This window comes from Leptosomus discolor, chromosome 26, assembly GCF_034619465.1.
Source record: "Leptosomus discolor isolate bLepDis1 chromosome 26, bLepDis1.hap2, whole genome shotgun sequence".
In the NCBI taxonomy this organism is placed as follows: Eukaryota; Metazoa; Chordata; class Aves; order Leptosomiformes; family Leptosomidae; genus Leptosomus; species Leptosomus discolor.
This window is the reverse complement of record NC_141416.1, coordinates 806,716-834,552: the sequence shown is the minus strand read 5'-3', so window position 1 is coordinate 834,552 and position 27,837 is coordinate 806,716. Positions and strand designations below refer to the sequence as shown.

The 27,837-nt window shown below is 46.7% G+C and overlaps 5 protein-coding genes and 1 pseudogene across 5 annotated transcripts; 5 read left to right on the top strand and 1 right to left on the bottom strand.

Annotated features, from left to right (window-relative positions):
• Positions 1–591: 591 nt before the first annotated feature.
• Positions 592–2,797, bottom strand: LOC147413561 (feather keratin Cos2-2-like; annotated as a pseudogene).
• Positions 2,798–12,576: 9,779 nt separating this feature from the next.
• LOC147413560 (feather beta keratin) lies at positions 12,577–12,873 on the top strand. Its single transcript, XM_086478325.1, has one exon. It carries the CDS (start codon positions 12,577–12,579, stop codon positions 12,871–12,873), a length of 297 nt encoding a protein of 98 aa, XP_086334451.1.
• A 3,304-nt stretch (positions 12,874–16,177) lies between these two features.
• LOC147413559 (feather beta keratin-like) lies at positions 16,178–16,474 on the top strand. The gene has a single exon (XM_086478421.1). The coding sequence runs from the start codon at positions 16,178–16,180 to the stop codon at positions 16,472–16,474; it is 297 nt and encodes a 98-aa protein (XP_086334547.1).
• Positions 16,475–19,882: 3,408 nt separating this feature from the next.
• Positions 19,883–20,179, top strand: LOC147413558 (feather beta keratin). The gene has a single exon (XM_086478312.1). The coding sequence runs from the start codon at positions 19,883–19,885 to the stop codon at positions 20,177–20,179; it is 297 nt and encodes a 98-aa protein (XP_086334438.1).
• Positions 20,180–23,907: 3,728 nt separating this feature from the next.
• On the top strand, positions 23,908–24,204 carry LOC147413557 (feather beta keratin-like). The gene has a single exon (XM_086478408.1). It carries the CDS (start codon positions 23,908–23,910, stop codon positions 24,202–24,204), a length of 297 nt encoding a protein of 98 aa, XP_086334534.1.
• A 2,716-nt stretch (positions 24,205–26,920) lies between these two features.
• On the top strand, positions 26,921–27,217 carry LOC147413556 (feather beta keratin-like). Its single transcript, XM_086478267.1, has one exon. It carries the CDS (start codon positions 26,921–26,923, stop codon positions 27,215–27,217), a length of 297 nt encoding a protein of 98 aa, XP_086334393.1.
• The last annotated feature ends 620 nt before the right edge of the window (positions 27,218–27,837 follow it).

Sequence of the window (27,837 nt, the reverse complement as noted above, 5' to 3'; positions counted from 1 at the left end):
CGTCGAATGAGATATAGGCAGAAAAATAAGCTGGGAAACGATTACGTCATGGGTCTAAGCAGAAATAAAGCACAAGAAGTACAAATGCCTAATTTTAAGAAATGCCAAGTAGAGCTGACTTTTCTTTAATGGTAACTACTGGTTCAGCTATATATACTAGTGAATATGAGTTTTGATAAATTTTCATTTTGGAACCCAAGATTTTCAGCCATATAATTCTGAAATATTTTATACTTTTTATTTTAAGATAAATTGGTAATAAAAAGTCAATGTTGGCATAAAAACTTGAATTTATTGAGACACGTTTTTATCAAACCAAAAATATATTTTTGAAAATCTTGTTTCTTGGAAAATTCTGGTTTTTATTTAATCCGAATTTTGAATAAGATCAATAGTGAAATTTCAATTTCTTGTAGTTTGGAAATTCTAGTCCTTGTGCAGGTCGAGTGCCAGGAAGCCCTGCTTTTATTGACTCCGCTGGGAACTGTGGGAGCTCAGCACTTCTGTAATCCATTATCCGTAAACTTAGTCGTGATCTGTCTTAACGTTCAGTTCTGCATTTCACATGATCCACAGATATCCATGTTGAATTTAGGCTGGCCTGCAAGTTCTATAACAAAATGGTTTGGACAAGTGAGGAGAAAAAGGATTAAAGTTTCCTGTATCATAAAATGATAATCCTGAGTTACATGCTGTCCCAGAATCACACATACCCCTAAACCCGAGAGATCCCCTGGAACTGAGTAAGTTTCTGACATCGAACAGTGCAGTAGATCCCACTATGGTTTGCTGAGGGAAGGTGGTGAGAGTTGGGCCAGGATATATCACAGAATATGGTGGCGAGTCAGGGTCCACTATGTCCACTATTGTGTCAGGGTATTTTATGACACAGGTATCATTGGAGGTGAGGGCAAAAGGCTCGGGGCATATCACCCCTGGCGGCAGGCAGCACTCGTAGGGAGACATGTGACAGATCCAGACCTGAAACACAGGAGGAGGGGTGGGGATAAAAGGCAGCTGTTAGTCCAGCAAAAAGTTTATATATTAAATACCAAGATTTTGAAGACAGGGTTTCATGCTGCATACCGCGATTGCTTGCAGAAGAGGGAATTGCAAGGTACAAGTAGTCCAGGTGCTAGTTAAATGTGCAGTTTCCTTTTTCCATCCGGTAGCTCTTCCTAAGTGACCTTTTTGAACGTCATTGTTTCAATATCTGGTGACATTTTCTAGATCAGTGGTGTTTTCATCCTAAAATGCTCTTGTTCTATTGCTTATCAGGATTTTGAGTGTGTTGCACTGCTCTGTCTCACTACTGTTACTGATTCAAACCCTGCTGAAAGACATAACTCCAACTCAATTCCATGTTTTAAACTTTGATTTTTAATCCTTGGTGTACTGGCAAAGCCAAAACATGGGGGTGAAACCTGTTACCTCATCTCACCTGGATAGAAGTGGAACAGTACAATCTGGGATGGAGATCCACCCATCTTTTATTAGTCTCATTATATATCATCTGGATTACAGCATTTTATATTTGAAATCACACAGCTCAAACTGCACCTGATATCAAGGCCAGATTTTCCTGGGCATTGTATAATTATAGATTAACAGGCTGTCGTTGCCCTGAATTGTGCCCACACTAATTAGTCAAGGCAAACTGTGAGGGAGAAGTGATAATTTTCTTCTCTTTATCAGTATGAAACTAATGTGGAAGAGATTAGGGGCTGGCACAAAGGATGGGCCTGGATTGATTTCCCAAATGAGTCCCCTCATTTGCCCCAGGCGTCTGTGGGAGAGACAAAATTCAGGGGAGATTTCTTGCGTCTCCATCTAAACATCTCTTTTTAGCCACATGCCAATACTGCCTTCTCCAATCCTCAGGGCTGCATCGTCAGCTTTTTCCAATTGACCCTATGCTTTCAACTTCAAAGTAAGAAAAAGGCAACAACAGAATGTTTTACCAGCTAAAGAGCTGGATCTGAAAGGGCTAGTTTTGCCTTTGGGAAAAGACTTGCTACTGTGGATCAGTCTAAGGGTAAGGATTTTCAGGTAGTCCAATACAGACAAACTATTTGTCAAAGCTTGTCCTAGTAATCATGAAAAGAGTTGAAGAAACAACACTTGCACGTTCCTTCTAGATTTGGAATTCAACACTATAAATACATTTTAAACAGAAACAACAGTAAAGTGGCTTTTTAGTAAGAAAAAAAATCTGAGTTCCAGTCTCTGTAGGATTTTGAAAATATCTAGGACAAGTTCTCCAACTGTCAAAAGACACTGTAGCTTCCTTGAAGGCAGCTGAGGGTTAGAACATAAGAAATTTTCTTTTTCAATGATAATTTCTTTAATGAAATCTAGTCTTTATAATATGAAAAGAATGCTCACCAGTATGAAATGATTGAGACCTTTTAGAGTTCTGAGGGAGTTCTATATGCCATCAGTGGTTTAAATGAACTGCTGTCCGGAACACTAATGTAGTTTGCAAATGCCAGCTCTCACTTCTGAAGTGTAAAAATTAAATTGACTTAAAACTAGACAATAGAAAGGATATTTATGGAAGAATACCCCCTTGCCACTTCTTAAGTTTAACCTATCAATTGATAATATTTAGATAGCAATAAATAGTTGATTCAAAATTGACTTACCCAGATCACCAAGGAGAAGAGTTTAAGAAAAGTGATTAGAAGAGTTCTACGTAGCAAATGCTTTTATACACTTAGTCAAATTGCCTGGAGGATGTGACACCCTTTTTGCATGAAGTCTTAATTAGTTGCAAAACAAACTTTGCTGCATGCATAACTCCTGCGAGTAATGAAACTGTTTTGCTTGCTGTTTGTGTTTGTTAGTTATTGGATCTTCACATAGCGTGCTAAATATATACTACACCCTACAGGCAGAATTCACTTTAACATGTCATGGGTCAAAAAGAACTTGATATACTTCATTAACCACATTTCAGTTATATCATGAGTCGATCAATTACTCTTTTATTTGCATTTTTTCCCCCTCAAATTCGTTCCGTGAAAGGGGTTCAAGGGAGCATTGGTAGTACCATTTGCTGTCAGGGAACAGGCTTTTATTTTCCTTTCCCAAACCTGACATGATGTCAGTGCGGGAGAGAAGAGAGATTTTGTCTGAAATGCCTTACAGGGCATTAAACTTTAAGAGTATGCTGCTGTTATCCCACTCCGTGAACTCAACAAATTCGTAGCCTTTTCCCCGAGACTGATCATCTCTGAACAGGGCTGATTCCTAGGGAGAGAGCTCTGTGTTATTTAACATCTGCTTTAGTCTTTACAAATAGCACTTGCATAGGATTTACCTGGAGCATGTGAATTTGTTTTGGGTCTCTTTGCAGGGTTTGACCATGTTGCAATTAAAGGCAGGCAGATGCCACCCCTGTTTTTTTGCTACTGACTCAAAGTGAAGTCACAGAGCTGGGTGGTGGTTTTCTCTCTTCCCCCCCCCCCCAGCTTTTTGACCGGGTTGAAAAGGACAATATTACAAGAAAGGGAAGGTTGCAATGGACTGTGCTGTGAAACTGGTGTTTCTATCCAGTCTGTGTTTTTCTGTGACAGTACTAAGGAACAAATTGGAGTTGGGGGGGAAGTACACAAGAAATAGCTCTATCCTGATGAGAACACAAATAGGAGACACAGGTTTAATACAAGACCACCAAAGAATCAGAGGGAATGTGGGCTGTCAGTTTGTCAAGGTTTTTATGAATGAGCCAGCCACACGAATTTAAAAATGCTTTTATAAACAACTTAAAGAGGAAATTAATATGGCAGGTATATCATGTTAAGGAGAGGGAAATCAGGATTCACATGGAAACAGATTTCTGAAAAAGCCACCAGTTAGTGCAGCTAGGAGGTTTTTTGGCATAAGTTACCTGACATGCCAGCTCATAAATTTGAAACAGTTTTTTTTAATACATAACACATTCTTAATTAAAATCTTGTTGTAATGCCAGGGACAGGGATCATTTACATATTTGGGCACACACTTAACAAGTACAATACAACTTGCATTAGCATACCTGATGCACAATGCTTTATCTGCATACATGACTGGGAAGACATCTGAAATCTTTTGTTCTGTTCTCATTCCCATAAGTGCTTTTGCCTTAGGACCCCTTCTAACATCCTCCTAAGCTACAAATAATTTATTATATGAAAGAAAATTTTAAGTAAATAATGATTATGAACAAAGGAATCCTTCCTCCTGGTTTGCAAGGCAAGGAAGGGAGGCATGTCAACTTCCTAGCCCCACACAACGGTTGCCATTCACTTTGAATATAAATCTTGTGAAGGAGAAAGAATAGTTTTCACAGTCTTTGATGTGAAGTTCCAGGTTCTGGTGGTTGCTCTAAGACAGTGATTTTTAGTGTGGACTAAAGAGCTTTCTGGGACTGGAGTAACTGAGAAAAGTGACCCAGCTGAGGGGACTCCAGTGAGGACTCCCCTGTTCAGGGTGAAAGGTTGTATTGCCTCTGTGTCACGGAGATCCACAATGGCTCCTCCTTTAAGGGACAGAGATGCACCGGCTGCTCTGCAGAAGGCAAATATCTAAGGCTGAAATATGTTATTTTATTAACACTTCGCCACCCTGCAGAATGACTGGAGTCAAGGCTGGTGCAAGTTTGCACAATGTGGTATATTCCATTGTAGCTGATTTTCCCACGCTTTGGCCCCTTTTCTTTGCTCCATCCTGATTAGAAAACTTCGCGCTCAGACTGACTCACTGCTAGATATGTTGTGCTCACGCCTGCGCATCGGCATGCCTTCAGCCATTGTGGGCATTACTAGAACATTTACACGGATTTGTCTAAAATGTCTCAAAATCAAATCTGGCAGCTTGAAGCTATGGGGAAAAAACGCGTATTCCTTCTGCATAACATGCATAAGATAAAGCCTTTGCTGTTCATTGAAGGCAGCTGTTCTTCAGGGAGGCAAAGGGTTGTTTTTGTACAAATTAAGAGCTCTGTTGCCTGTTTCCCATAATGATTTTGAGCATGTGAATTTATAGAGTAACACCACTGAGCGAAGCAGGTGCTTCACTTGCTGCCAGAAGATGGCCAAAAAAAAGTCTGGATACTGGAGTAAAAAAAGGTGGGTTTGCATTTCACCCTTAGCACTGTTTGGAATTTTTCTTTTTTTGAGTGAATGTTACTATATATTAGCCAGGTTGGGTTTTTTGGGGCCATAATAAGAAGAGGGATAAGTGCTTGGGACAAATCAGATATGATCTTTAATAAATATTACAGGAAGATAGCTGGAAATGCCTGGCAAGAAAAACCTTAGCTGCCAACTATGCTCTTCTGTTGTTGAAGCGTTTTGTGCCATTAATTCAGCCTTAGCTTAACCCGTGCCTCTCCTATAGGCCTTGTCTTTTCTGAACACTGTCCCAGAGACTGCTTAGTGCTTCATGTTCATCACATCCTCTTTTCCCAGCCCTCTGTGCCATAGTACATTGTGGTACTCCTTGAGATATTTACTCTGAAGTTTTGGACGCTATATAAAATGTCACCTCACACTTCCCTTGCAGCTTAATTTTTCATTGCCTTTGGCAAATTTTAATTCTAGTTATTATCTAGGTTTAATAGTGAAGCACAGAGGTTAAATGAATTGTCAGAGGTCACTTGGTCGGCGAATGGAACAGCCTGGAGTAAAACAGTCTTTCCTCATTGGCATTTATCATGTTATTTGTAATTTGAATTCCAGTAGCTCTTTGAAGTCTTAACTGAGATTGCATTGCATTGGGCAAACTAAGGGCAAGTCCCCACAGCAAACAAGCATTCAAACTGATTAGACCTGAGAAACAAAAGAGAAGGGATTGCTATCTCTTACAAATGCAACATTAACTCACAGGGATTAAGGGAGGGTCTGTCAGTACAGGGTGTACAGTGAGCACTTTTTGATGTGTCTCGAAATGACTTTTCCAGTTTTACACAGGAAATCTGCGGCAGTCAGGAAGTAAACACAGAGCTGAGTTTTATTAAATTATTTTATTTTAAGAGTATCCATTAGATTCACATTCTTCCAGTGCTGTTTCCACAATGAACTGAGGATTTGGGGTGACGGCTCAGTCTATAGGATGACTGAAGTGTGTACAACTGCAAATAGGCCAGTGGTTTGGACACCAGAACATCCTTCTCTATGGGCTAGCCATATTTACAGGAAAGATAAGAGACCTGAAATCGAATCTGAAGAGATAAGTGTCCAAACAGATCAGAAATCCTGGTGTAGTGGAGATCCACTTGGTCTGAACAAAACATAGCGATTAACAGATTAACAGGGCTGGAAATTCTCAAACTGTGCTTCCCCCACGTTAGAATGAACAGTGAACATTGGGGGGTTTTAAATTTTTTTTTTTCTTTCTCCACATAACAGAGAAAATGTGCCAAGTTTTTCAGACCTGCTTGAAGTATTTAAGATGCCATGTCTAGTTAAAATCCATGGCTTCATTTATGTATTTTGAAACCTAAGCTATTGCTTAAGAAATCTGTAATTACCAATCCCTGCAAATTACTAATGTGGAGTAATAATATTTTTTTTAAAAAAATGATACCCTTTAAATGAAAATCCTACATCAAAAATCATCCTTTAGGTAATGGTTGGTTACCAAGGAACAATTGTCTAAAATATGGATTTATCTACTTCTCTGGAGAGAATAGTTAAAGAGGGAAAAATAAAGAAAACAAATAAAGAATAAGAGGAGAAATAGGAGGCCAATGTTGTGGGAACTCTCTTAAATTAATTGAAAGATTAAAGAAGCCTTGTGTGCATGAGGTCCTAATCAGCTACCCAGATTATTTTTTTTCCAAGAGTAAGTTCTGTGTGCTGTCTATATCTGTTGGACTAGCCCGATTTGCACATTTTCTGACCTTCACATTCTGCTCACATTCTTTCATTAGGGATGTACAAGAGCCTAATCCTTTGCTCAAATCGTTCTTCTGACTCCTCTGAAAAGGCCTCTGAGTCTTTATTAAGGGTCCTAATAAAGGGTCTTTATTTTGTTATTCCTTTATCAATATGAGTAGTTCAGCTCTTTCTGAGATGCTTCCCCTAAATGCAAGCAAAATCAAAGATGTGGAGGCCATGCATGCTTGCACAATTATTCTCTGTTTTCACATACATAGCAAGCGAGCAAGTGCATGTCTGTGTAGTTTCTGAGAAATCAGTCTTGTCTGAGAAGGTTTGAGTTTTCTCTGCAACAAGTTTCATCAGTTGCCTGTTCTGAGAAATCTGGCAGCAGTGCAAAGCTACTTTTCAAATGAAAATCAAACAAAAATGTAGTATGATGCAAGCACCTTAATACATAACTAGAGGATGTACATGAATAACCTTGACACATATTTCAGGGTGACTTTGTAACTCTGTTTTAAAACACTGTAATCATGCCGGATACTTAAAATATGATAATAAGAGTTTTGCATGTATAAATCATTAATGTTTGCAAATTGCTTTGAAATCCTTTAATCTGAAACTTCCGCAGGCTATTCCCAATGGCTGGCATTGCTTTGGGATCTTTACAAAGACATCTACTTTATAGGAATAATTTAGAAGAGGACCACAGATTTGAATGCATTATTAGAAGAAAAGAGTAGCAACTAAGAAAATGGAATGGTTTTCAGAGAAAGGTGATGGAGTGTGAATGCTTTTTATACTAAAATCTCCCGATCTTCCACAAGACAAGGTGGTCCCCCAGCAGTGGCAGCATCGTGCCCAAAGAGATTTTCTTGCATAGTTACAGCAGTTCGTACATTAAACCTTCAAAGGGAGACTTTTCACAGCCAGCTGCAAATGTAATCCCAGCATTAGGGGAGAGAGTCCTCTTTGCTCATCAACCTTGTCCAAACAGCTGACTGCTAAGACTGCTGCAAAATCACACCACCTGTCTGAGGGTATGATCTGGCTTCTTTGGAGTACAGGAGTACTAAAATTAAGGCGCAAAGAAAACCAAATTCCTTCTCCCTATGTATCAGGTGATGTGAACTCACTCTCCCTAAGCATGCAGGTTGCTTGGGTGTATGGCCAATGACAGAGGTCACTGAAGTCATAGCCGTGATCTTTGGTATTGCTAAGGTTTGCTCCCACCAGAAAAATGATGAGAATTTGGTTGCCAGAGCCACGATGCCTTAAAGGATATAGATTTTTAGAAATCATTTGCCTTGAAAATGAGGCATCTTAGAGCTTTTCCAAATTTGAAGCTAGAAGTAACCAGCAGTTTTGAAAGTGTGTCTAAGCTTTCCAAGAAGTGCACTCCAGCTCCTAGCCCATCTGGCTTATGTCCTTATGAGTACCAAAGCTAAATATGATTTGAGGGGAAAGATGACTGGGGAACAAGAGCACCAGACTAATGACAGGCAGCGTACGAAAAATGCTAGCAGCTGTGCTGTTGAAGAGGGCCTGGCTCTTGAAATATGCTCACAAAAATGGAAAACTGTCACTGAGATGACTTGCATCCTGAGAAAAAAGTGATTAAAACTCATAAGGCTTTACCCTTTATAATAGAAATCATTGCAATGACATACAGACCCATGGAATGGAATTTATTTGCATCTACTGGGACCCAGGGTCACCCGAGACTGTAAGGGGTGGGTGGAATCCAATATGAATGCAGTGTAGGGGGAAAAAAAAAGCATATGAGGCCAGGAATCATGACCTGATTATGAGCTGATTAGTGGAATGACACACGTGACTCTCATCTGTTTATCTTAAAGGGATATTATTACTCAATTCATGGGTGTCTGAAGCCAATACCACACTTTAAGTATAATAACACAGCTCTCTGTATGGATAAATCATTAATGAATGCTTGTGATATGACATTTGATCCAGGGAGGATGCAGAGCTTCACGATAAGAGTTATTGCTCTAGGGATGCCTCCAACACACCTCATAATTTGGGACGAATTTACTGAGAAAAAAATTTACTGCTCTATTAAAGAAGCAAACACGTAGCAGATAAACAACTCCAGACAGGAAATCCGTCTGTAGGGAAGGGCAGATCTCAGGGTATGCAAGACACTTTCCCCGATTAGCTCATCTTGTGGGCTGACAGGTACAGCTTTTGACACAACAACCCAAAGATGAGCTACGTGGGGACAAAAATGTCTTTGACGTGCTTGGTGGCTGCAGTTTTTCACCGTGATTCTTACTGATAGACCTTTTAATCAAGGTTGATGCCCAAATAAGCACCTCAGGGACCAACAAAAGCTTGAGTGCAGGATGACACTTTATGTATCAGAAAGCGTTAGGATGGCCAGAAATGTCCTTTTCTAAAGAATAAGAAACAAAATACCGATTTCTGCCTAGACAGCACGTTGAAATAAAAGTGATTACACTATACCAGGCTTTCCAATGCCATGAAGTGTCATGGCAAGTCTCAGAGGCTGCCTGGTTGAACCTGAAGGAGCTCACTCACACTGGGGTCACTGGATGTAAATTTTCACCGTGAATCTGGAGCAGAGGTATGCCTCTAGCTCTGCAGGGAGGCAACTTAGTCTTTTCCTAGCAGAGCTGAGGAAGTTATTTTTCTCTGGGAAGGATATGCTGTAACAGACAAAGGAAGAGAAGCAATAACTTAGGATTTGTATAAAATACATTTTTGTGGTAACTGCAGGGACAGGCACAGAGCTCGTGGTAGCAGGCCAATGCTTAAGAAAGTGGGTAGTTTGTTAGTTTGTGCTAGTGATTTCCAAAAAAACATACGTATTCCAACCTTATTTTGTTGCCCAGTGCTGCTGTATTATGTAGTCATGAGAATTTGGAGCAGCTGTGGATCTGCTCCAGAAGTTTTATAAAAGGTTATTATTATGACACACACAAAACTACTTTTTAATGAAAAAATTAATAACCCTGGTTTCTGAAGCTATTAAATATTGCCTGCTTAGGGAGTAACTGCGACTCTCAAATTTAAAGTGATGTTATTATGCAAGTGACATAACTATTTAAATTTTGTCATATACTTGCAATATTTACATAGTATATACACTTCATACGTCTCAACCAATAATGAATATTTGGGACTAGCTTTGAAGTTCTTTCCTTTAAAGAAGCCAAAGGAGAAGCTTCAATATTGTTATACAGCCCGAGGGATCTACAGGCAGACACACCTCAGTGGCTTCTAAATTTGTAATGGAGGTAAATGAAAGATCAAGATTCTGATACTGCTAGGTAGAAAACTTTAAGTGAAATATACTTCTTTGAATGAAAGAATATTTTACAAAATCATTTCCATTAATCCTGGAATTGATCACTTATTCCACCTCAATGATTGCTACAGGATGCATTGCCAAGGAATTTGGTTTTTCTCTGAACGGAGCTATTAATAAAAATAAAATCACAAATCCAGGTGTAATCGTTTTGTAGGAACTCTGCTGGGTGGATAATTTTGTCCTTTTACAGTCAGTTTAATTCTTGTTTTGCTGTAGTCGTGATGTATCAGGCTCCATTTTAATGAATTAAATGAAACATTTCTCACTTCAGAAATGTTCCATGCGATGATACAAAAATTTAATCTTCAGACTTTTTTCGGTTTTCTTCATTTGGTTAGCCAAAATTACCAACTCAAATTATTTGAATGTGGTGTAAATGATTGTTACACCACCTGAATGAAGCATTTGGTTTTCTGTGTTTGGATATGGTAATGAATGGACTGAAAGTATGTGTCCAAGCAATTGTATGAATGCCATCTTTTCACGTGCTCTCAATTGCTTTAATTTCTTTCCTACAGCAGACTTGAATACTACAAGTGGATGCTCTGGATACCAGATTGTTATGCCAGTACCTAAAACCTTAGCTTATTACACCCTAATTAGACTGGGGAAACGACTTGTCCAATGGACCATATCCAACAACAGATGCTGAACAGTATGTTTCCACTGAGAAATGCTTTGTAGAATGAGTCTGGTTTGTTTTTTTTTTTTAAAAATTCCCAACTGATTTCCTGTGCTAAATTATGAAGTCAGCATCTCCCAACACCTGCAGCACCTTTTCCATTAGGTTTCATCTCAAACATTTAATTGGATATTTTTGTACCTTGTGTTATCACAGACTTCATGGCTGTCAGTACATGGATGATTCAAAGTCCTGCTGTAAGAAGAGTTTTTCCTGTACTTCATAGGTGTCTGGACTGTCTGATTTTGGACAACAGATTTTAGTTGATATCTTGGATGTGCAATTCAGTATCTGGCCAGTAGAAACAGCTGGCCTCTCTAACTTGTTGTCCTTGCACAATTTGAACATGAGTCCATAAAGTCTGAAAGTTTTTAGTCTCAGCTTGGTGGGATAATTCTCAGTCTGACTGATGTTATGAATGGATTGTCCTTACAAGTAGTTGCTTTGTTTTCTGACTCCGTGTGAAAACATAAGATATCCTCCAAACAGACCTCAACTTACTATCGAAGGGAAGGAAAAAACACTCTTCAGGTCTTTACAGAAATTATTCTGTGGGTCAAGGGGCAAATTATTTCTAAAAATGCCTTGAAGTGTTAACTTGGCTTGGAACAATACATTTTTTTAAACATTCTGATGGTACCATGTTGTGTGTCGGGAGTTAAAAGTAGTTGGAGGTTCTACAAAATTAGAATACTGTGACATATTAAGCTATAAACGATGATGTTGTTTCTGAAATAAAATGGTTTATGTTGACTGACAAACTAAAAATTTGCTAGTCTACAAGGTATTGACCTAATTAGGTTTTATCTAAAAAAATATTTCACTCTTAATCAGAGATTCAAACCAGATATGTGGTGCAACCTAAGAAACTAATTCTAAAAACCTGGAAGTATATCTGCATAAACCAGGCAAATTTTCCAATTATGTAGATATCTAAGATGACTCTTGCATCATTCTATTTTGTTAATGGCCCTCTGAAAGGCAAGACGGTGACTAAAAGGACGGGAGAAAAAATGCATTGCTTTCCAAACAGACTACCAAAAATGTCTAAATAACCTGAATAGACAGTGTTGTGCATGAAATTCATTTGATCTCTAATTATGCCACATAAAACAAAGCTCTAGGGTGGAATTGGCATGACATTGCAAGGAAAAGGGGAGGGAGCATTGCAAATACCAAACCAAAGCTTACTTCTGTTGTAGGGAGCTCATTACATGCAAGATGAGCTTGTTGGTAAACACATTAGATGCGCAAAGGGTGCCTCTGGGCCTGGGGCGGTCGGGATGGTATAAAAGCCAGTCCAACAGCAGCCTTCCTCATCCACTTCTGCCTTCTCTTCCCTGGTGAACAAGGTAAGCAGCAAATGCCTCCTCCAGTTTCTCTTCTTTATCCTTTCCCGATTTCTTTTCTGGCCTCAGTGCAAGTTTATTGGAGAACCTTGCTCCTCCATTCTACTCCAGACTCTTGGCTCCTTCTTGCCACCATCATGAGAGATGGAAGAAGGTCTTGGGCTTTCTTTGCAACGAAACCTTGGGGACCAGGGCTCTTTAATCTCCCTTCCTCCCTATGCATCCTGTGCGTTTGCTCTTGCCCATCAGGCTGTCAGGCTGCACCTCACATGCTGCCTGTGCTTTCCCTGCTCTCTCTCCCAGGTGCACCTCCATCCCGCAGCCATGTCCTGCTACGATCTGTGCCGTCCCTGTGGCCCAACTCCGCTGGCCAACAGCTGCAACGAGCCCTGTGTCAGGCAGTGCCAGGACTCCCGGGTGATTATTGAACCATCTCCCGTGGTGGTGACCCTGCCCGGACCCATCCTCAGCTCCTTCCCCCAGAACACCGCCGTGGGATCCACCACCTCCGCTGCTGTTGGCAGCATCCTGAGTGCTGAGGGAGTGCCCATCAACTCCGGGGGCTTTAACCTCTCTGGCCTTGGTGGCCGCTACTGTGGCAGAAGGTGCCTGCCCTGCTAAGGCCGGGCTGGACGTCCAGTGAGTGCATCGACCAGGAAGCCCCAAGCCAGGTGCCGGACTGAGGACGGAGCTGCTGGCCAGGGTTTCCAGAGGGGCTGAGCACCCTCGTGCCCTCCTGCAAAGGAGGGAGGGAAGCGAGGTGCCAGCCTGTGCTGTCTGGAAACTCGGCCAACTGATGTCTTCTTCTTCTGCTGCTTTCTTCTCTGCACTGTGAGTCCCTGTTGTCTCCTGCTGCCCTGTGCCAAGGGTTCATCCTGAAGCAAGCTGAGAGGGGCCCTGCTCATCACGCTCTGCCCATGTGTGTGGGAGGAAGATGTGTGTCCCATTGCTGTGAAGGGGTGCCTGGCTCTCAGCTGCTGTTGAGCAGCCTGGACCAGGTCCTTCCAGCATGCACTGCTTTGTTTCATTCTTTAGACTGATTAAAGTTTTTGCTGCATTGTATCTTGTCATGTCCTCGTGTTCCTTTCCTTCTGGGATGTCCAGGCAAGCTGTGGAAGGGGAGATGGGATGTTGTGGAGGTGATAAGGGTGGGTGGGTAAAGGCCAATGGTGGACCTCCCTCATGGCTTGAGGAACTGGGAGACATCAAGGGCTATGGTCATTGGGAGAGACATGTGGTGGTGGTGCTGTGTGTGGTATTTTCTAAGTGTGGAAAGGGTGGTGTCCATGATCACTGCCAGAGGCATGTGAGCAAGTAAGCAAGTTTGGATACTGGCTTTGGCAATGAGCAGAAACTGGAGCCCAGGAAGTTCTGTCTCTAAGGGAGGAAAAACTTCTTTAAGGAGGCAGAGCACTGGAACAGGCTGCCCTGGGAGATTGTTGAGTCTTCTTCTCTGGAGATATTCAAAACCTGCCTGCATGCAGTCCTGTGAGACCTGCTCTGGCAGAACCTGCTTTAGCAGGGGGGTTGGACTAGATGATCTCCAGAGGGCCCTTCCAACCCTGACCATTCTGTGATTCCTGTTGATTAGGCAAACCATTGACATGCTGCAAGACATTTCTCTGTGGGCCAATACCCACCTAGCCAAGGCTCTGATGGCATGTTACCACCTGCAATTTGTCCTTGCCCTTCCTTCCTCCAAGCACTTCTCCCAAACCCTAGAACCTTATAGTGGCCCTCCAGTACCTGAAGGGGGCCTACCAGAAGGCTGGGGAGGGACTTTTTACAAGGGCCTGCAGTGATAGGACAAGGGGTAATGGTTGAAAGCGGGGAGAGGGCAGGTTTAAATGAGATATAAGGAAGAAGTTCTTCACCCTGAGGGTGGTGAGAAACTGGAACAGGATGCCTGAGGAAGTTGTGCATGCACCATCCCTGGAAGTGTTCAAGACCAGATTGGATGGAGCCTTGAGCAACCTGGTCTAGTGGGAGGTGTCCCTGCCACGGCAGGGGGGTTGGAATTGGGTGATCTTTGCGGTCCCTTCCAACCCAAACCATTCTGTGATTCTATGAACTGGAGAGAATCCCAAAGGAGTTGAAGGGACAAGTGGCAGCCAGTACATCTGTGTAAAACAACCATCTCGTGAGCCTTGATCTAGATTTTGGCACAATGGGAACAGGATGAGCATGGGTGTGTAAAAGAGGTTGGAGAGGGGAATAGGTCACACAGGGCTCATCCTCCCTCTTCTTAGAGATGGTCACTGGTGGTGATATACCCTGGGAACTCTTTGGAGGGCTAAAAGGGAGCAGGAAAGCCATCTTCTCCCCTGCTGGAGCAGTCTTGTGGTCCAAGGCATTAAGTGCTGCAGAGTGCCTTGTGTATGTCACTGTGTCCCGAAGGGAAGCGAGTCTGGAGCAGAGGTGGAGCAAATCCTCCAGAAACACCACTCAGCTGCCATGCAGGCAGTGCCTGGAGAGGTCCCAAGCAGTGATCCTTTTGTCCCTCCAACAAGGCCCCAAGCTGTGGAGACTTAGGGAGTGGTACCTGCCAGCTCTCTTCTCAGTCCCTCCCTTGCATGCAGGCAATAATTTGGTCCTGCTGCTCGGGTCATGCTTCAGGGAGAGTAGGTGGCATCGCTTGTGCTGTGCTCCTCTGACTGCCCTTGCACTGTATCGTGAACCCTGCTTGCTGCTGCTGAGGCTTGGGTGTCCTGTGGAATTCCTGCCAAGTATTTGGTCAGGCCTGGTGTGGCGGCAGTCTGGATGGCCAAGGCAGAAGTTGTGGCAAAGACATGAGCAGGAAGAAGGATGTGTATGTATCGGACAGCCCGTGCTTGGTGACCGGGATGCCTCCAATGTTGGCAGAGGTCTCCAGCAAAGAGTGCCGGGAGGGGAATAGCCTTCATTCTTAACCACTGGTAGCCTGCTGCTGAAGGCGGGTAGGGATGAAGGAGAGAAGGAAGATGGCAAAGCAGCTAGGCAAGGTGCTGCCGAGATGAAAGCTCAATCCCAGAGAGAGAGTTTAAAATGCAAGAGCAGAGGTGCCCTGCCTAGGAAGCTGATGCCTAATACAGCGTGAGGGAGCAGAGCCCAGGAGAGAGAGGCTGATGGTGCCAACCCTCGCATGTGGATGTCCAGGCTGAAGCCTCTGGGTTATGAGGAGACCTGCACGATTTGTCAGGAAACAGTTTAAAGTGGGGCCCTGGAGGGCAAGAGGCCGGCATTGCCTGGCGAGGTGGGACACTGCTCATCCCTGGCTGCATCATCTGCCTGTGCTGACGTGTCCTTTCCCCTGGAAACATTTTGGCCTCTAATACCGTCACTTGAAAGGAACCTGTGTGGCTGACTGGGCATGGAACGAACAGGGAAATGAAAAGGCAGCGTTGCAGGGAACATAAAGCAGTGTCCCCATTTCTTTAATTGTGACGCTTTGCATGCAAGATGAGCTTGTTGGTAAACACATTAGATGCACAAAGGGTGCCTCTGGGCCTGGGGCGGTCGGGATGGTATAAAAGCCAGTCCAACAGCAGCCTTCCTCATCCACTTCTCCTGCCTTCTCCTCCTTGGTGAACGAGGTGAGTAGCAACCATCTGTGCCTTTTTCTTCTCATTCTCCTTTTCCTCTTTTTCTTTTGGCCTAGATTGAGTCTGTATCCTGATGTAGGTTTTCCTGAAAGCTTTGATCCTTGATTTTGCTCCCAGCATCTCTGTGTGTTTTAGTTCCCACTGGGCTTAGATCGGAGGTCTTGGGCTTCCTTTGAAGGGAATCTTGGAGACCAAGGACCTCAGACTCTCTTCCTGCCTATGCAGCCTGTCCCTGCTCCGCGGCCTCTGCCTTTGCTCTTGCCCATCAGGCTGTCAGGCTGCACCTCACATGCTGCCTGTGCTTTCCCTGCTCTCTCTCCCAGGTGCACCTCCATCCCGCAGCCATGTCCTGCTACGATCTGTGCCGTCCCTGTGGCCCAACTCCGCTGGCCAACAGCTGCAATGAGCCCTGTGTCAGGCAGTGCCAGGACTCCCGGGTGGTGATCCAGCCGTCTCCCGTGGTGGTGACCCTGCCCGGACCCATCCTCAGCTCCTTCCCCCAGAACACCGCCGTGGGATCCACCACCTCTGCTGCTGTTGGCAGCATCCTGAGTGAGGAGGGAGTGCCCATCAACTCCGGGGGCTTTAGCCTCTCTGGCCTTGGTGGCCGCTACTGTGGCAGAAGGTGCCTGCCCTGCTAAGGCCGGGCTGGACGTCCAGTGAGTGCATCGACCAGGAAGCCCCAAGCCAGGTGCCGGACTGAGGACAGAGCTGCTGGCCAGGGTTTCCAGAGGGGCTGAGCACCCTCGTGCCCTCCTGCAAAGGAGGGAGGGAAGCAAGGTGCCAGTCTGTGCTGTCTGGAAACTCGGCCAACTGATGTCTTCTTCTTCTGCTGCTTTCTTCTCTGCACTGTGAGTCCCTGTTGTCTCCTGCTGCCCTGTGCCAAGGGTTCATCCTGAAGCAAGCTGAGAGGGGCCCTGCTCATCACGCTCTGCCCATGTGTGTGGGAGGAAGATGTGTGTCCCATTGCTGTGAAGGGGTGCCTGGCTCTCAGCTGCTGTTGAGCAGCCTGGACCAGGCCCTTCCAGCGTGCACTGCCTTTTTTTCACTCTTAAAAGCTCATTAAATTTTATGCTGCATTGTATCTTGTCGTGTCCTCGTGTTCCTTCCCTCCTGGGATGCCCAGACAGTTTGCTCAGTGGGAAATCGCAGAATCATAGAATGTTTGATGTTGGAAAGGACTTCTGAAGGTCATCTGGTCCAATCCCCTGCTCAAGTAGGTTAACCTATAAGCTCTTGCTCTAGGTGAGATGGCTTTTGGATATCTTCAAGTATGGAGACTCCATAATCTCCCTGAGCATCATCTTCAATTGACTGGTGACTTTCACAGTGAAAAAGTATTTCCTGACGTTTAAATGGAGCTTTCTGTTTACTTTTGTGCCCGTTGCCTCTGGTCCTTTCAATGAGCAGCACTAAAAAGAGCCTAACTCCTTCTTCCTTGTGCCTTCCCTTCAGGTATTTAAATGCACTTATGAGTGCACCCCCATGCCCCTATCCTGCTCTTCTGAGCTCTCAGTCTTTCCTTATATGTGCAACACTCCAATCCCTTAAGCATCTGCATGGCCTTTCATTTCACGGTCTCCAGTATGTGCACGTCTCTCTTCTACTGAGGGGCCTGGAACTGGACACAGTGCTCCTGGTCTGGCCTTATGAGTGCTGAGTGAAAGGGATAGATTAACTCCCTCAACCTGATGGAAATACTGTCTACATCAGCCCAGAGTACAATAGCGTGCCGCATTAACAAATGTGATCTCATGCAGGGTAAAGGCGTGGCTGAAAGGGTGTGATGCACTTGTATCCTTTTGAGAGACCAAGAGTGAATGTCCCACTGAAATGCTCACCTGGATGGGACTCTCCTTTACACGTGACAAAGCTTTCCCAAAGTCACCCACCTCTCTTTGTCCTGAACACCAGACTTGTTATGCCTCTCAGCAAACCCATGCAATGCCTTCCATGGCTCCAAGAGGATTGTGGTGTGTGACAGGTGCCCAAGGGGGTTTATCCCTTCAATTCTGCCCCCACATCATCTCTCTGTGCCCCTCAGGCTCCTTTCTGAAATATTCAACAATGTGGGCATAGATGCACAGCCACAGCTTGGGAGTTTATGTGGCCTGTGACCCATGCCACTGAAGTGAGGGCATTTACCAAGTCCTCTGTTCCTTGCACACCAGAGTAAGGAAAGAAAGAAAACCTCCAGGACACAGCCATTGTGTCTTCCTCTTTCTGCCTTGAATTGCAAGACTACCGACATTAGGGAGGGAAGTAAACTTGCTCATGTGTGAAGTTGTCCTGCAGTTGGTGATGTAGGAGACGATAAGCTGCCTACCCTTTCCTCCCACACACTCTAGTCCTCCACAGGTGATGCTTTGCCCTGTGTCCACCAGTCCTGCTCCAGGCAGAGTGAGGGGCACCTCCTGTGCTCTCCCATACGCTGTGGGAACCCTTAGAGGGCCGTTGCTCTCAGCTAAAGCCCTGTCTCCCCTGAAAGTCAGCTGCTGTCAGCAAAAGCCCTGTGCCCTGCTGTGCAGGGAGGCCCTCAGGAAATGCCTCTCCATCAACACTCATGAGCCATGCTGAGCTGAGGGCAGAAACAAGGTGGGGTGACAGCTGGTACCAGGGAGGGAAGGCAGCATGTGTGGCACGTGATGAGAAAGAGCAGGGTGCAGCAGGGCACTGGAGCCTTTGGGAAGACCCTCACTATAGGTGCTGACTATGGAGCTAGCACAAGCAAGTGGGAAAGTGAATGTCTGAGGGTGCTGAGATGCTTGGGAAGAGGAAACAGAGATCCTGATATCTATTTCCCTCCAGCATGTTCCTGCTGATGTTTCCAGACCATGAGTGCTTGTGATGAGTTCTGATGTCTCATTGAAAGCTGTGCCTGTTTATTGAGTTAGTGTGTAGGCTCAAATAAGAAGTGTTTAGTAGCCTTGAGGATGGAGAAGAAATATTTGGAAAGCCCCAACACTGACCTTTTCTGCTGGTGGGGGCTGGGGGCAGTAGGCTTAGTGTGTGTTGGAGAGGAGTGTCTCTGCTTTTCAAAAATCCTTCTCCTGTCAATTGTAGGCTGCTGGAGACTCTCCATATAAGGTAAGGAAGGGCAAAGAGCATATGGATTTCTCTTGATGTTAAATTGTGGAGCTAAAACCTTACAGGGTATTGAATGTAACTGGGAAGTTTATACCTAACTTTGATGGAATTAGGTATAGTTACACAGTGGATATGGTGACTCCTGTCACAGAAAATGCTTTTTAAGCCTGGCCTTGTATTTTACTGTTGCAAGAAAGCATGGCTGGTTCATTATGAGAATCCTTAAAGTAAGGCCCTGGAGGGCAAGAGGCCGGCATTGCCTGGCGAGGTGGGACACTGCTCATCCCTGGCTGCATCACCTGCCTGTGCTGACGTGTCATTTCCCCTGGAAACATTTTGGCCTCTCATACCATCACTTGAAAGGAACCTGTGTGGCTGACTGGGCATGGAACGAACAGGGAAATGAAAAGGCAGCGTTGCAGGGGACATAAAGCAGTGTCCCCATTTCTTTAATTGTGGTGCTTTGCATGCAAGATGAGCTTGTTGGTAAACACATTAGATGCGCAAAGGGTGCCTCTGGGCCTGGGGCGGTCGGGATGGTATAAAAGCCAGTCCAACAGCAGCCTTCCTCATCCACTTCTCCTGCCTTCTCCTCCTTGGTGAACAAGGTGAGTAGCAACCATCTGTGCCTTTTTCTTCTCATTCTCCTTTTCCTCTTTTTCTTTTGGCCTAGATTGAGTCTGTATCCTGACGTAGGTTTTGCTGAGAGCCTTGATCCTTGGTCCTGCTCCCAGCATCTCTGTTCTCTTTGACACACAGAGGGGAGGTGGGAGAAAGTCTTGGGTTCTCTTCTCGGGGAAACCTTGGGGACCGGGATCCTAATCTCCCTTCCTCCCTATGCAGCCTGTCCCTGCTCCCCATCCCGTGCGTTTGCTCTTGCCCATCAGGCTGTCAGGCTGCACCTCACATGCTGCCTGTGCTTTCCCTGCTCTCTCTCCCAGGTGCACCTCCATCCCGCAGCCATGTCCTGCTACGATCTGTGCCGTCCCTGTGGCCCAACTCCGCTGGCCAACAGCTGCAACGAGCCCTGTGTCAGGCAGTGCCAGGACTCCCGGGTGATTATTGAACCATCTCCCGTGGTGGTGACCCTGCCCGGACCCATCCTCAGCTCCTTCCCCCAGAACACCGCCGTGGGATCCACCACCTCCGCTGCTGTTGGCAGCATCCTGAGTGCTGAGGGAGTGCCCATCAACTCCGGGGGCTTTAACCTCTCTGGCCTTGGTGGCCGCTACTGTGGCAGAAGGTGCCTGCCCTGCTAAGGCCGGGCTGGACGTCCAGTGAGTGCATCGACCAGGAAGCCCCAAGCCAGGTGCCGGACTGAGGACAGAGCTGCTGGCCAGGGTTTCCAGAGGGGCTGAGCACCCTCGTGCCCTCCTGCAAAGGAGGGAGGGAAGCGAGGTGCCAGTCTGTGCTGTCTGGAAACTCGGCCAACTGATGTCTTCTTCTTCTGCTGCTTTCTTCTCTGCACTGTGAGTCCCTGTTGTCTCCTGCTGCCCTGTGCCAAGGGTTCATCCTGAAGCAAGCTGAGAGGGGCCCTGCTCATCACGCTCTGCCCATGTGTGTGGGAGGAAGATGTGTGTCCCATTGCTGTGAAGGGGTGCCTGGCTCTCAGCTGCTGTTGAGCAGCCTGGACCAGGTCCTTCCAGCATGCACTGCTTTGTTTCATTCTTTAGACTGATTAAAGTTTTTGCTGCATTGTATCTTGTCATGTCCTCGTGTTCCTTTCCTTCTGGGATGTCCAGGCAAGCTGTGGAAGGGGAAATGGGATGTTGTGGAGGTGATAAGGGTGGGTGGGTAAAGGCCAATGATGGACCTCCCTCATGGCTTAAGGAACTGAGAGACCTCAAGGGCTATGGTCATTGGGAGAGGCATGTGGTGGTGGTGCTGTGTGTGGTATTTTCTGAGTGTGGAAAGGGTGTCCATGATCTCCCCAAGGTATATGTGAGCAACAAGTGAGATTGGATACTGTCTTCCCATTGCTGAGGCAAGCCATTGACCTGCTGTCATGGATTCACCTTAACCAGCGACTAAACAGCACACAATTGCTTCCTCACTCCCCCCCTCCACCTGCCCTGCCCAGTCAGATGGGGAGGAGAATTCAGGGTGGAGAAAAAAAAGGTGAACCTCGATGGGTTGAGATAAGAATTGTTGAAATAAAATATAGTAGTAATATTAATAATTGTAACGAAAAGGAAGATAAGAAAAAGAAAGAAATAAAACCCAAGAAAGACAAGTGAAGCACAATGCAATCGGTCACTGCCTGCTGACTGATGCTCAGCCAGTCCCTGAGCAGTGATCTGCCCCTCCTGGTGAATTCCCCCTATTTATGTATTGAGCATGATGTCTTATGGTATGGAATATCCCTTTTCTAGTTTGGGTCAACTGTCCTGGCTATGCTCCCTCCCAGCTTCCTGTGCACCTCCTTGCTTGCAGAGAACGGAGAACTGAAAAATCCTTGACTTAAGATAAGCACTACTTAGCAACAGCTAAAACATCAGTGTCTTATGAACATTATTCTTATAGTGAACCCAAAATACAGCAGTGTACCAGCTACTAGTAAGAAAATTAACTCTATCCCAGCCAGAACTAGGACACCTGCTGGAACATATTTCTGTGCAGGGTAACACCCACCTGGCCAAGGCTCTGATTGCATGATACCACCCACAATTGGTCCTCTCCCTTCTCTCCTTCAAGCACTTCTAAACCCTGGAACTATAAGGATTCCTTAACGAGTTGAAGGGACGGGTGGCAGCCAGGACAACCGTGTAAAAGGAAACATGAGTTCTGATTTTCAATTTTCTTCTCTTTCCCTCCCTTCTGTGGTCTGTTTCTTCATGGGGAATGCTTTACATTTTGCCCTACAGTCTTTTTCTGACAGAGTCAAAGACAACTCTTGTGCGCTATCCTGAGGTTAAAAGTATAGTTTGCACTGGATAGCTACCTTTTTGTCTTCCCTAAAAGAAAACTATCCTTCAAAATACCCCTCTGTCTTTATGTGTTCGGACACCCTGTAGAAATGCACTCCTATCCTTGATTGTAAGCCGTGCTGAGCCACTAGCAGAACCAAGGTCAAGATTGAACCAGGGAAGGAAGGCAACATCCTCAGTACATGCTCTGAGGGAGCAGGGTGTGTCAAGATTCTTGAGCTTTTACACAGACCCTCAATGTGGGGGGTTGAGTCGTGGAGAATGGAGAGGTGGTAGAAAATTGCTCCTTTGCATTTAGGGTTTTGTTTGTGGAAGGGTTTTAAGCGGAAGTGCCATAGATAGAAAACCAGTGTGCAGTATGGTTTGAAGGTAATGCAAATGCTTTTATATTTGAAGAAAATCTTTCCATTACATGCAGGGCTGTTGTGTGGCAGTCACACTGGGGATTACTTCTGCATTCATATTTGCTTAGACAAACATCTCGTGTCAACCTAAAAGCTCCCTTCATCTTCCTGAATGAGGAATTTGGGCTGGGCCTCTGTGATGAGAGAATTGTCTGTCTCTGGTGGAGTCCCAGCCTGATTGGGGAAGGTGTTTTGTCCATCTGCTGCAATAAGGACTTCGATGGGGTGTCAGAGGAGTGTAGCTGTGCCCCAAGCAGAGTCATCATTCCTCCTGGGGACATCCAGCCTCTGTCTTGCTCCAGGAAATGCAGTGCAGAGCATTGATTCCTTCCCTTGACGTGCACCTCTGGGGAGATCCTGACATCTGCTACTCTGCAGGCTGTCTTTGCTGGTTCTGCCAGCCCTCACTTCCTTCTGCAGATGGTTACATGTTGCATGGAAATCTTGATGAGTGTTTGGAACTGTATGAGCTGTCCTGTCAGTGTGCAGGGCCAGAGAAGAAGTTGAGGTATGGACATAGCGAATAAAAGGAAGAGTTTTGAAGCTAGAAGACATTCTTGTTAGGAAGTGGTTTGTGCAAGATAGCAGAAGTGGCTAACGAATACTTGTGGGAAAACAACGTCTTACTTTCTGAAACATTCTTGTTCTGGTGATTAGGGAGCACCAGGCAATTCTGAAAGACATTAGAGGCAATGCAGACGGGCTAATTTGTTCTAAGGGCAATGCAAGTTGCCAAAGAAATTTCAAAACCTGAACAGCAGAGTATCCCTGATGAAACAATGATGCCTAAGAAAGATTAAAAGCCCTTGGAGGCACACAGAACAATGGATTTGGCTCATCCCTGCTTAAGAAAACCTGGCCTTTAATCCTAGGTTTATAATGAAAAAAAAATGCATTCATTAAAACAAAGGCTAAAAGCATGACTCAGGAGGGTAAGATGCTGACATCATCTGAAAATATGGCGCCGCTCCAAGCAGTTGGCTGAAACATCTGCCCAATTTTTGTTCTAAATTCCCCTGGAAACATTTTGGCCTCTTCCACTGTCACTTCAAAGGAGCCTGTGTGGCTGACTGGACATGGAATGAACAGGGAAATGAAAAGGCAGTGTTGCAGGGAACTTAAACAGTGTCCCCATTACTTTAATTGTGACGTTTTGCATGCAAGATGAGCTTGTTGGTAAACACATTACATGCACAAAGGGTGCCTCTGGGCCTGGGGTGGTATGGACCAGTATAAAAGCCAGTCCAACAGCAGCCTTCCTCATCCACTTCTCCTGCCTTCTCCTCCTTGGTGAACAAGGTGAGTTACAATCGCCTTTGCCTCACTCTTCTCTTTCGCATGTTCTCTTTTTGCCTTTTGGCCTATATTGGATCTTTGCCTCGATGCAGATTTCCTAAGACCTTTGCTCCTTGATTCAGCTTCAGCATCGCTGTTTTCCTATTTTTCCACAGGAGGGAGGTGGGAGAAAATCTTGAACTTTATTTGCAGGGAAACCCCTTGGGGACCAGGATCCTAATCTCCCTTCCTCCCTATGCAGCCTGTCCCTGCTCCGCGGCCTCTGCCTTTGCTCTTGCCCATCAGGCTGTCAGGCTGCACCTCACATGCTGCCTGTGCTTTCCCTGCTCTCTCTCCCAGGTGCACCTCCATCCCGCAGCCATGTCCTGCTACGATCTGTGCCGTCCCTGTGGCCCAACTCCGCTGGCCAACAGCTGCAACGAGCCCTGTGTCAGGCAGTGCCAGGACTCCCGGGTGGTGATCCAGCCGTCTCCCGTGGTGGTGACCCTGCCCGGACCCATCCTCAGCTCCTTCCCCCAGAACACCGCCGTGGGATCCACCACCTCTGCTGCTGTTGGCAGCATCCTGAGTGAGGAGGGAGTGCCCATCAACTCCGGGGGCTTTAACCTCTCTGGCCTTGGTGGCCGCTACTGTGGCAGAAGGTGCCTGCCCTGCTAAGGCCGGGCTGGACGTCCAGTGAGTGCATCGACCAGGAAGCCCCAAGCCAGGTGCCGGACTGAGGACGGAGCTGCTGGCCAGGGTTTCCAGAGGGGCTGAGCACCCTCGTGCCCTCCTGCAAAGGAGGGAGGGAAGCAAGGTGCCAGTCAGTGCTGTCTGGAAACATGGTCAACTGATGTCTTCTTCTTCTGCTGCTTTCTTCTCTGCACTGTGAGTCCCTGTTGTCTCCTGCTGCCCTGTGCCAAGGGTTCATCCTGAAGCAAGCTGAGAGGGGCCCTGCTCATCACCCTCTGCCCATGTGTGTGGGAGGAAGATGTGTGTCCCATTGCTGTGAAGGGGTGCCTGGCTCTCAGCTGCTGTTGAGCAGCCTGGACCAGGTCCTTCCAGCATGCACTGCTTTGTTTCATTCTTTAGACTGATTAAAGTATTTGCTGCATTGTATCTTGTCATGTCCTCGTGTTCCTTTCCTTCTGGGATGTCCAGGCAAGCTGTGGAAGGGGAGATGGGATGCTGTGGAGGTGATAAGGGTGGGTGGGTAAAGGCCAATGGTGGACCTCCCTCATGGCTTGAGGAACTGAGAAGCCTCAAGGGCTATGGTCATTGGGAGAGACTTGGTGGTGGTGGTGGTGTGTGTGGCAAGGTGTGGAAAGGGTGGTGTCCATGATCACTGCCAGAGGCATGTGAGCAATAAGCGAGGTTGGATACTGCCTTCCTGTTGATGAGGCAAACCATTGGCCTGCTGCAAGACATTTCTGTGCTGGCTAATATGCACCAGTCCAAGGCTCTGATTTCATGTTACCACCTGGAACTTGTCCTTGCCCTTCCCACCTCCAAGCACTTCTCCCAATCCCTGGAACTGGAAGGAGTCCCGAAGGAGTCCCAAAGGAGTTGAAGGGACAAGTGGCAGCCAGGGCAACTGTGTAAAGGGAGATGTTTGCCCTCAGCTGGATTTTGGCACAATGGGAACAGGATGAGCATGGGTGTGTAAAAGAGGTTGGAGAGGGGAATAGGTCACACAGGGCTCATCCTCCCTCTTCTTAGAGATGGTCACTGGTGGTGATATACCCTGGGAACTCTTTGGAGGGCTAAAAGGGAGCAGGAAAGCCATCTTCTCCCCTGCTGGAGCAGTCTTGTGGTCCAAGGCATTAAGTGCTGCAGAGTGCCTTGTGTATGTCACTGTGTCCCGAAGGGAAGCGAGTCTGGAGCAGAGGTGGAGCAAATCCTCCAGAAACACCACTCAGCTGCCATGCAGGCAGTGCCTGGAGAGGTCCCAAGCAGTGATCCTTTTGTCCCTCCAACAAGGCCCCAAGCTGTGGAGACTTAGGGAGTGGTACCTGCCAGCTCTCTTCTCAGTCCCTCCCTTGCATGCAGGCAATAATTTGGTCCTGCTGCTCGGGTCATGCTTCAGGGAGAGTAGGTGGCATCGCTTGTGCTGTGCTCCTCTGACTGCCCTTGCACTGTATCGTGAACCCTGCTTGCTGCTGCTGAGGCTTGGGTGTCCTGTGGAATTCCTGCCAAGTATTTGGTCACGCCTGGTGTGGCGGCAGTCTGGATGGCCAAGGCAGAAGTTGTGGCAAAGACATGAGCGGGAAGAAGGATGTGTATGTATCGGACAGCCCGTGCTTGGTGGCCGGGATGCCTCCAATGTTGGCAGAGGTCTCCAGCAAAGAGTGCCGGGAGGGGAATAGCCTTCATTCTTAACCACTGGTAGCCTGCTGCTGAAGGCGGGTAGGGATGAAGGAGAGAAGGAAGATGGCAAAGCAGCTAGGCAAGGTGCTGCCGAGATGAAAGCTCAATCCCAGAGAGAGAGTTTAGAATGCAAGAGCAGAGGTGCCCTGCCTAGGAAGCTGATGCCTAATACAGCGTGAGGGAGCAGAGCCCAGGAGAGAGAGGCTGATGGTGCCAACCCTCGCATGTGGATGTCCAGGCTGAAGCCTCTGGGTTATGAGGAGACCTGCACGATTTGTCAGGAAACAGTTTAAAGTGGGGCCCTGGAGGGCAAGAGGCCGGCATTGCCTGGCGAGGTGGGACACTGCTCATCCCTGGCTGCATCACCTGCCTGTGCTGACGTGTCCTTTCCCCTGGAAACATTTTGGCCTCTAATACCGTCACTTGAAAGGAACCTGTGTGGCTGACTGGGCATGGAACGAACAGGGAAATGAAAAGGCAGCGTTGCAGGGAACTTAAACAGTGTCCCCATTTCTTTAATTGTGGTGCTTTGCATGCAAGATGAGCTTGTTGGTAAACACATTAGATGCACAAAGGGTGCCTCTGGGCCTGGGGCGGTCGGGATGGTATAAAAGCCAGTCCAACAGCAGCCTTCCTCATCCACTTCTCCTGCCTTCTCCTCCTTGGTGAACGAGGTGAGTAGCAACCATCTGTGCCTTTTTCTTCTCATTCTCCTTTTCCTCTTTTTCTTTTGGCCTAGATTGAGTCTGTATCCTGATGTAGGTTTTCCTGAAAGCTTTGATCCTTGATTTTGCTCCCAGCATCTCTGTGTGTTTTAGTTCCCACTGGGCTTAGATCGGAGGTCTTGGGCTTCCTTTGAAGGGAATCTTGGAGACCAAGGACCTCAGACTCTCTTCCTGCCTATGCAGCCTGTCCCTGCTCCGCGGCCTCTGCCTTTGCTCTTGCCCATCAGGCTGTCAGGCTGCACCTCACATGCTGCCTGTGCTTTCCCTGCTCTCTCTCCCAGGTGCACCTCCATCCCGCAGCCATGTCCTGCTACGATCTGTGCCGTCCCTGTGGCCCAACTCCGCTGGCCAACAGCTGCAACGAGCCCTGTGTCAGGCAGTGCCAGGACTCCCGGGTGGTGATCCAGCCGTCTCCCGTGGTGGTGACCCTGCCCGGACCCATCCTCAGCTCCTTCCCCCAGAACACCGCCGTGGGATCCACCACCTCTGCTGCTGTTGGCAGCATCCTGAGTGAGGAGGGAGTGCCCATCAACTCCGGGGGCTTTAACCTCTCTGGCCTTGGTGGCCGCTACTGTGGCAGAAGGTGCCTGCCCTGCTAAGGCCGGGCTGGACGTCCAGTGAGTGCATCGACCAGGAAGCCCCAAGCCAGGTGCCGGACTGAGGACAGAGCTGCTGGCCAGGGTTTCCAGAGGGGCTGAGCACCCTCGTGCCCTCCTGCAAAGGAGGGAGGGAAGCGAGGTGCCAGCCTGTGCTGTCTGGAAACTCGGCCAACTGATGTCTTCTTCTTCTGCTGCTTTCTTCTCTGCACTGTGAGTCCCTGTTGTCTCCTGCTGCCCTGTGCCAAGGGTTCATCCTGAAGCAAGCTGAGAGGGGCCCTGCTCATCACCCTCTGCCCATGTGTGTGGGAGGAAGATGTGTGTCCCATTGCTGTGAAGGGGTGCCTGGCTCTCAGCTGCTGTTGAGCAGCCTGGACCAGGCCCTTCCAGCATGCACTGCCTTTTTTCACTCTTAAAATCTCATTAAATTTTGTGCTGCATTGTATCTTGTCGTGTCCTTGTGTTCCTTCCCTCCTGGGATGTCAGGCAAAGCTCTGCCGGGGGAAACGGGATGCTAGACAGGATAAAGGTGTGGCTGAAGGAATGTGGTTGACCTGTATCTTTCTTGGTGCACTTGGAGGAGGGAAGTCCCAATGAAATGATCACCTGGATGTGACTTTCCT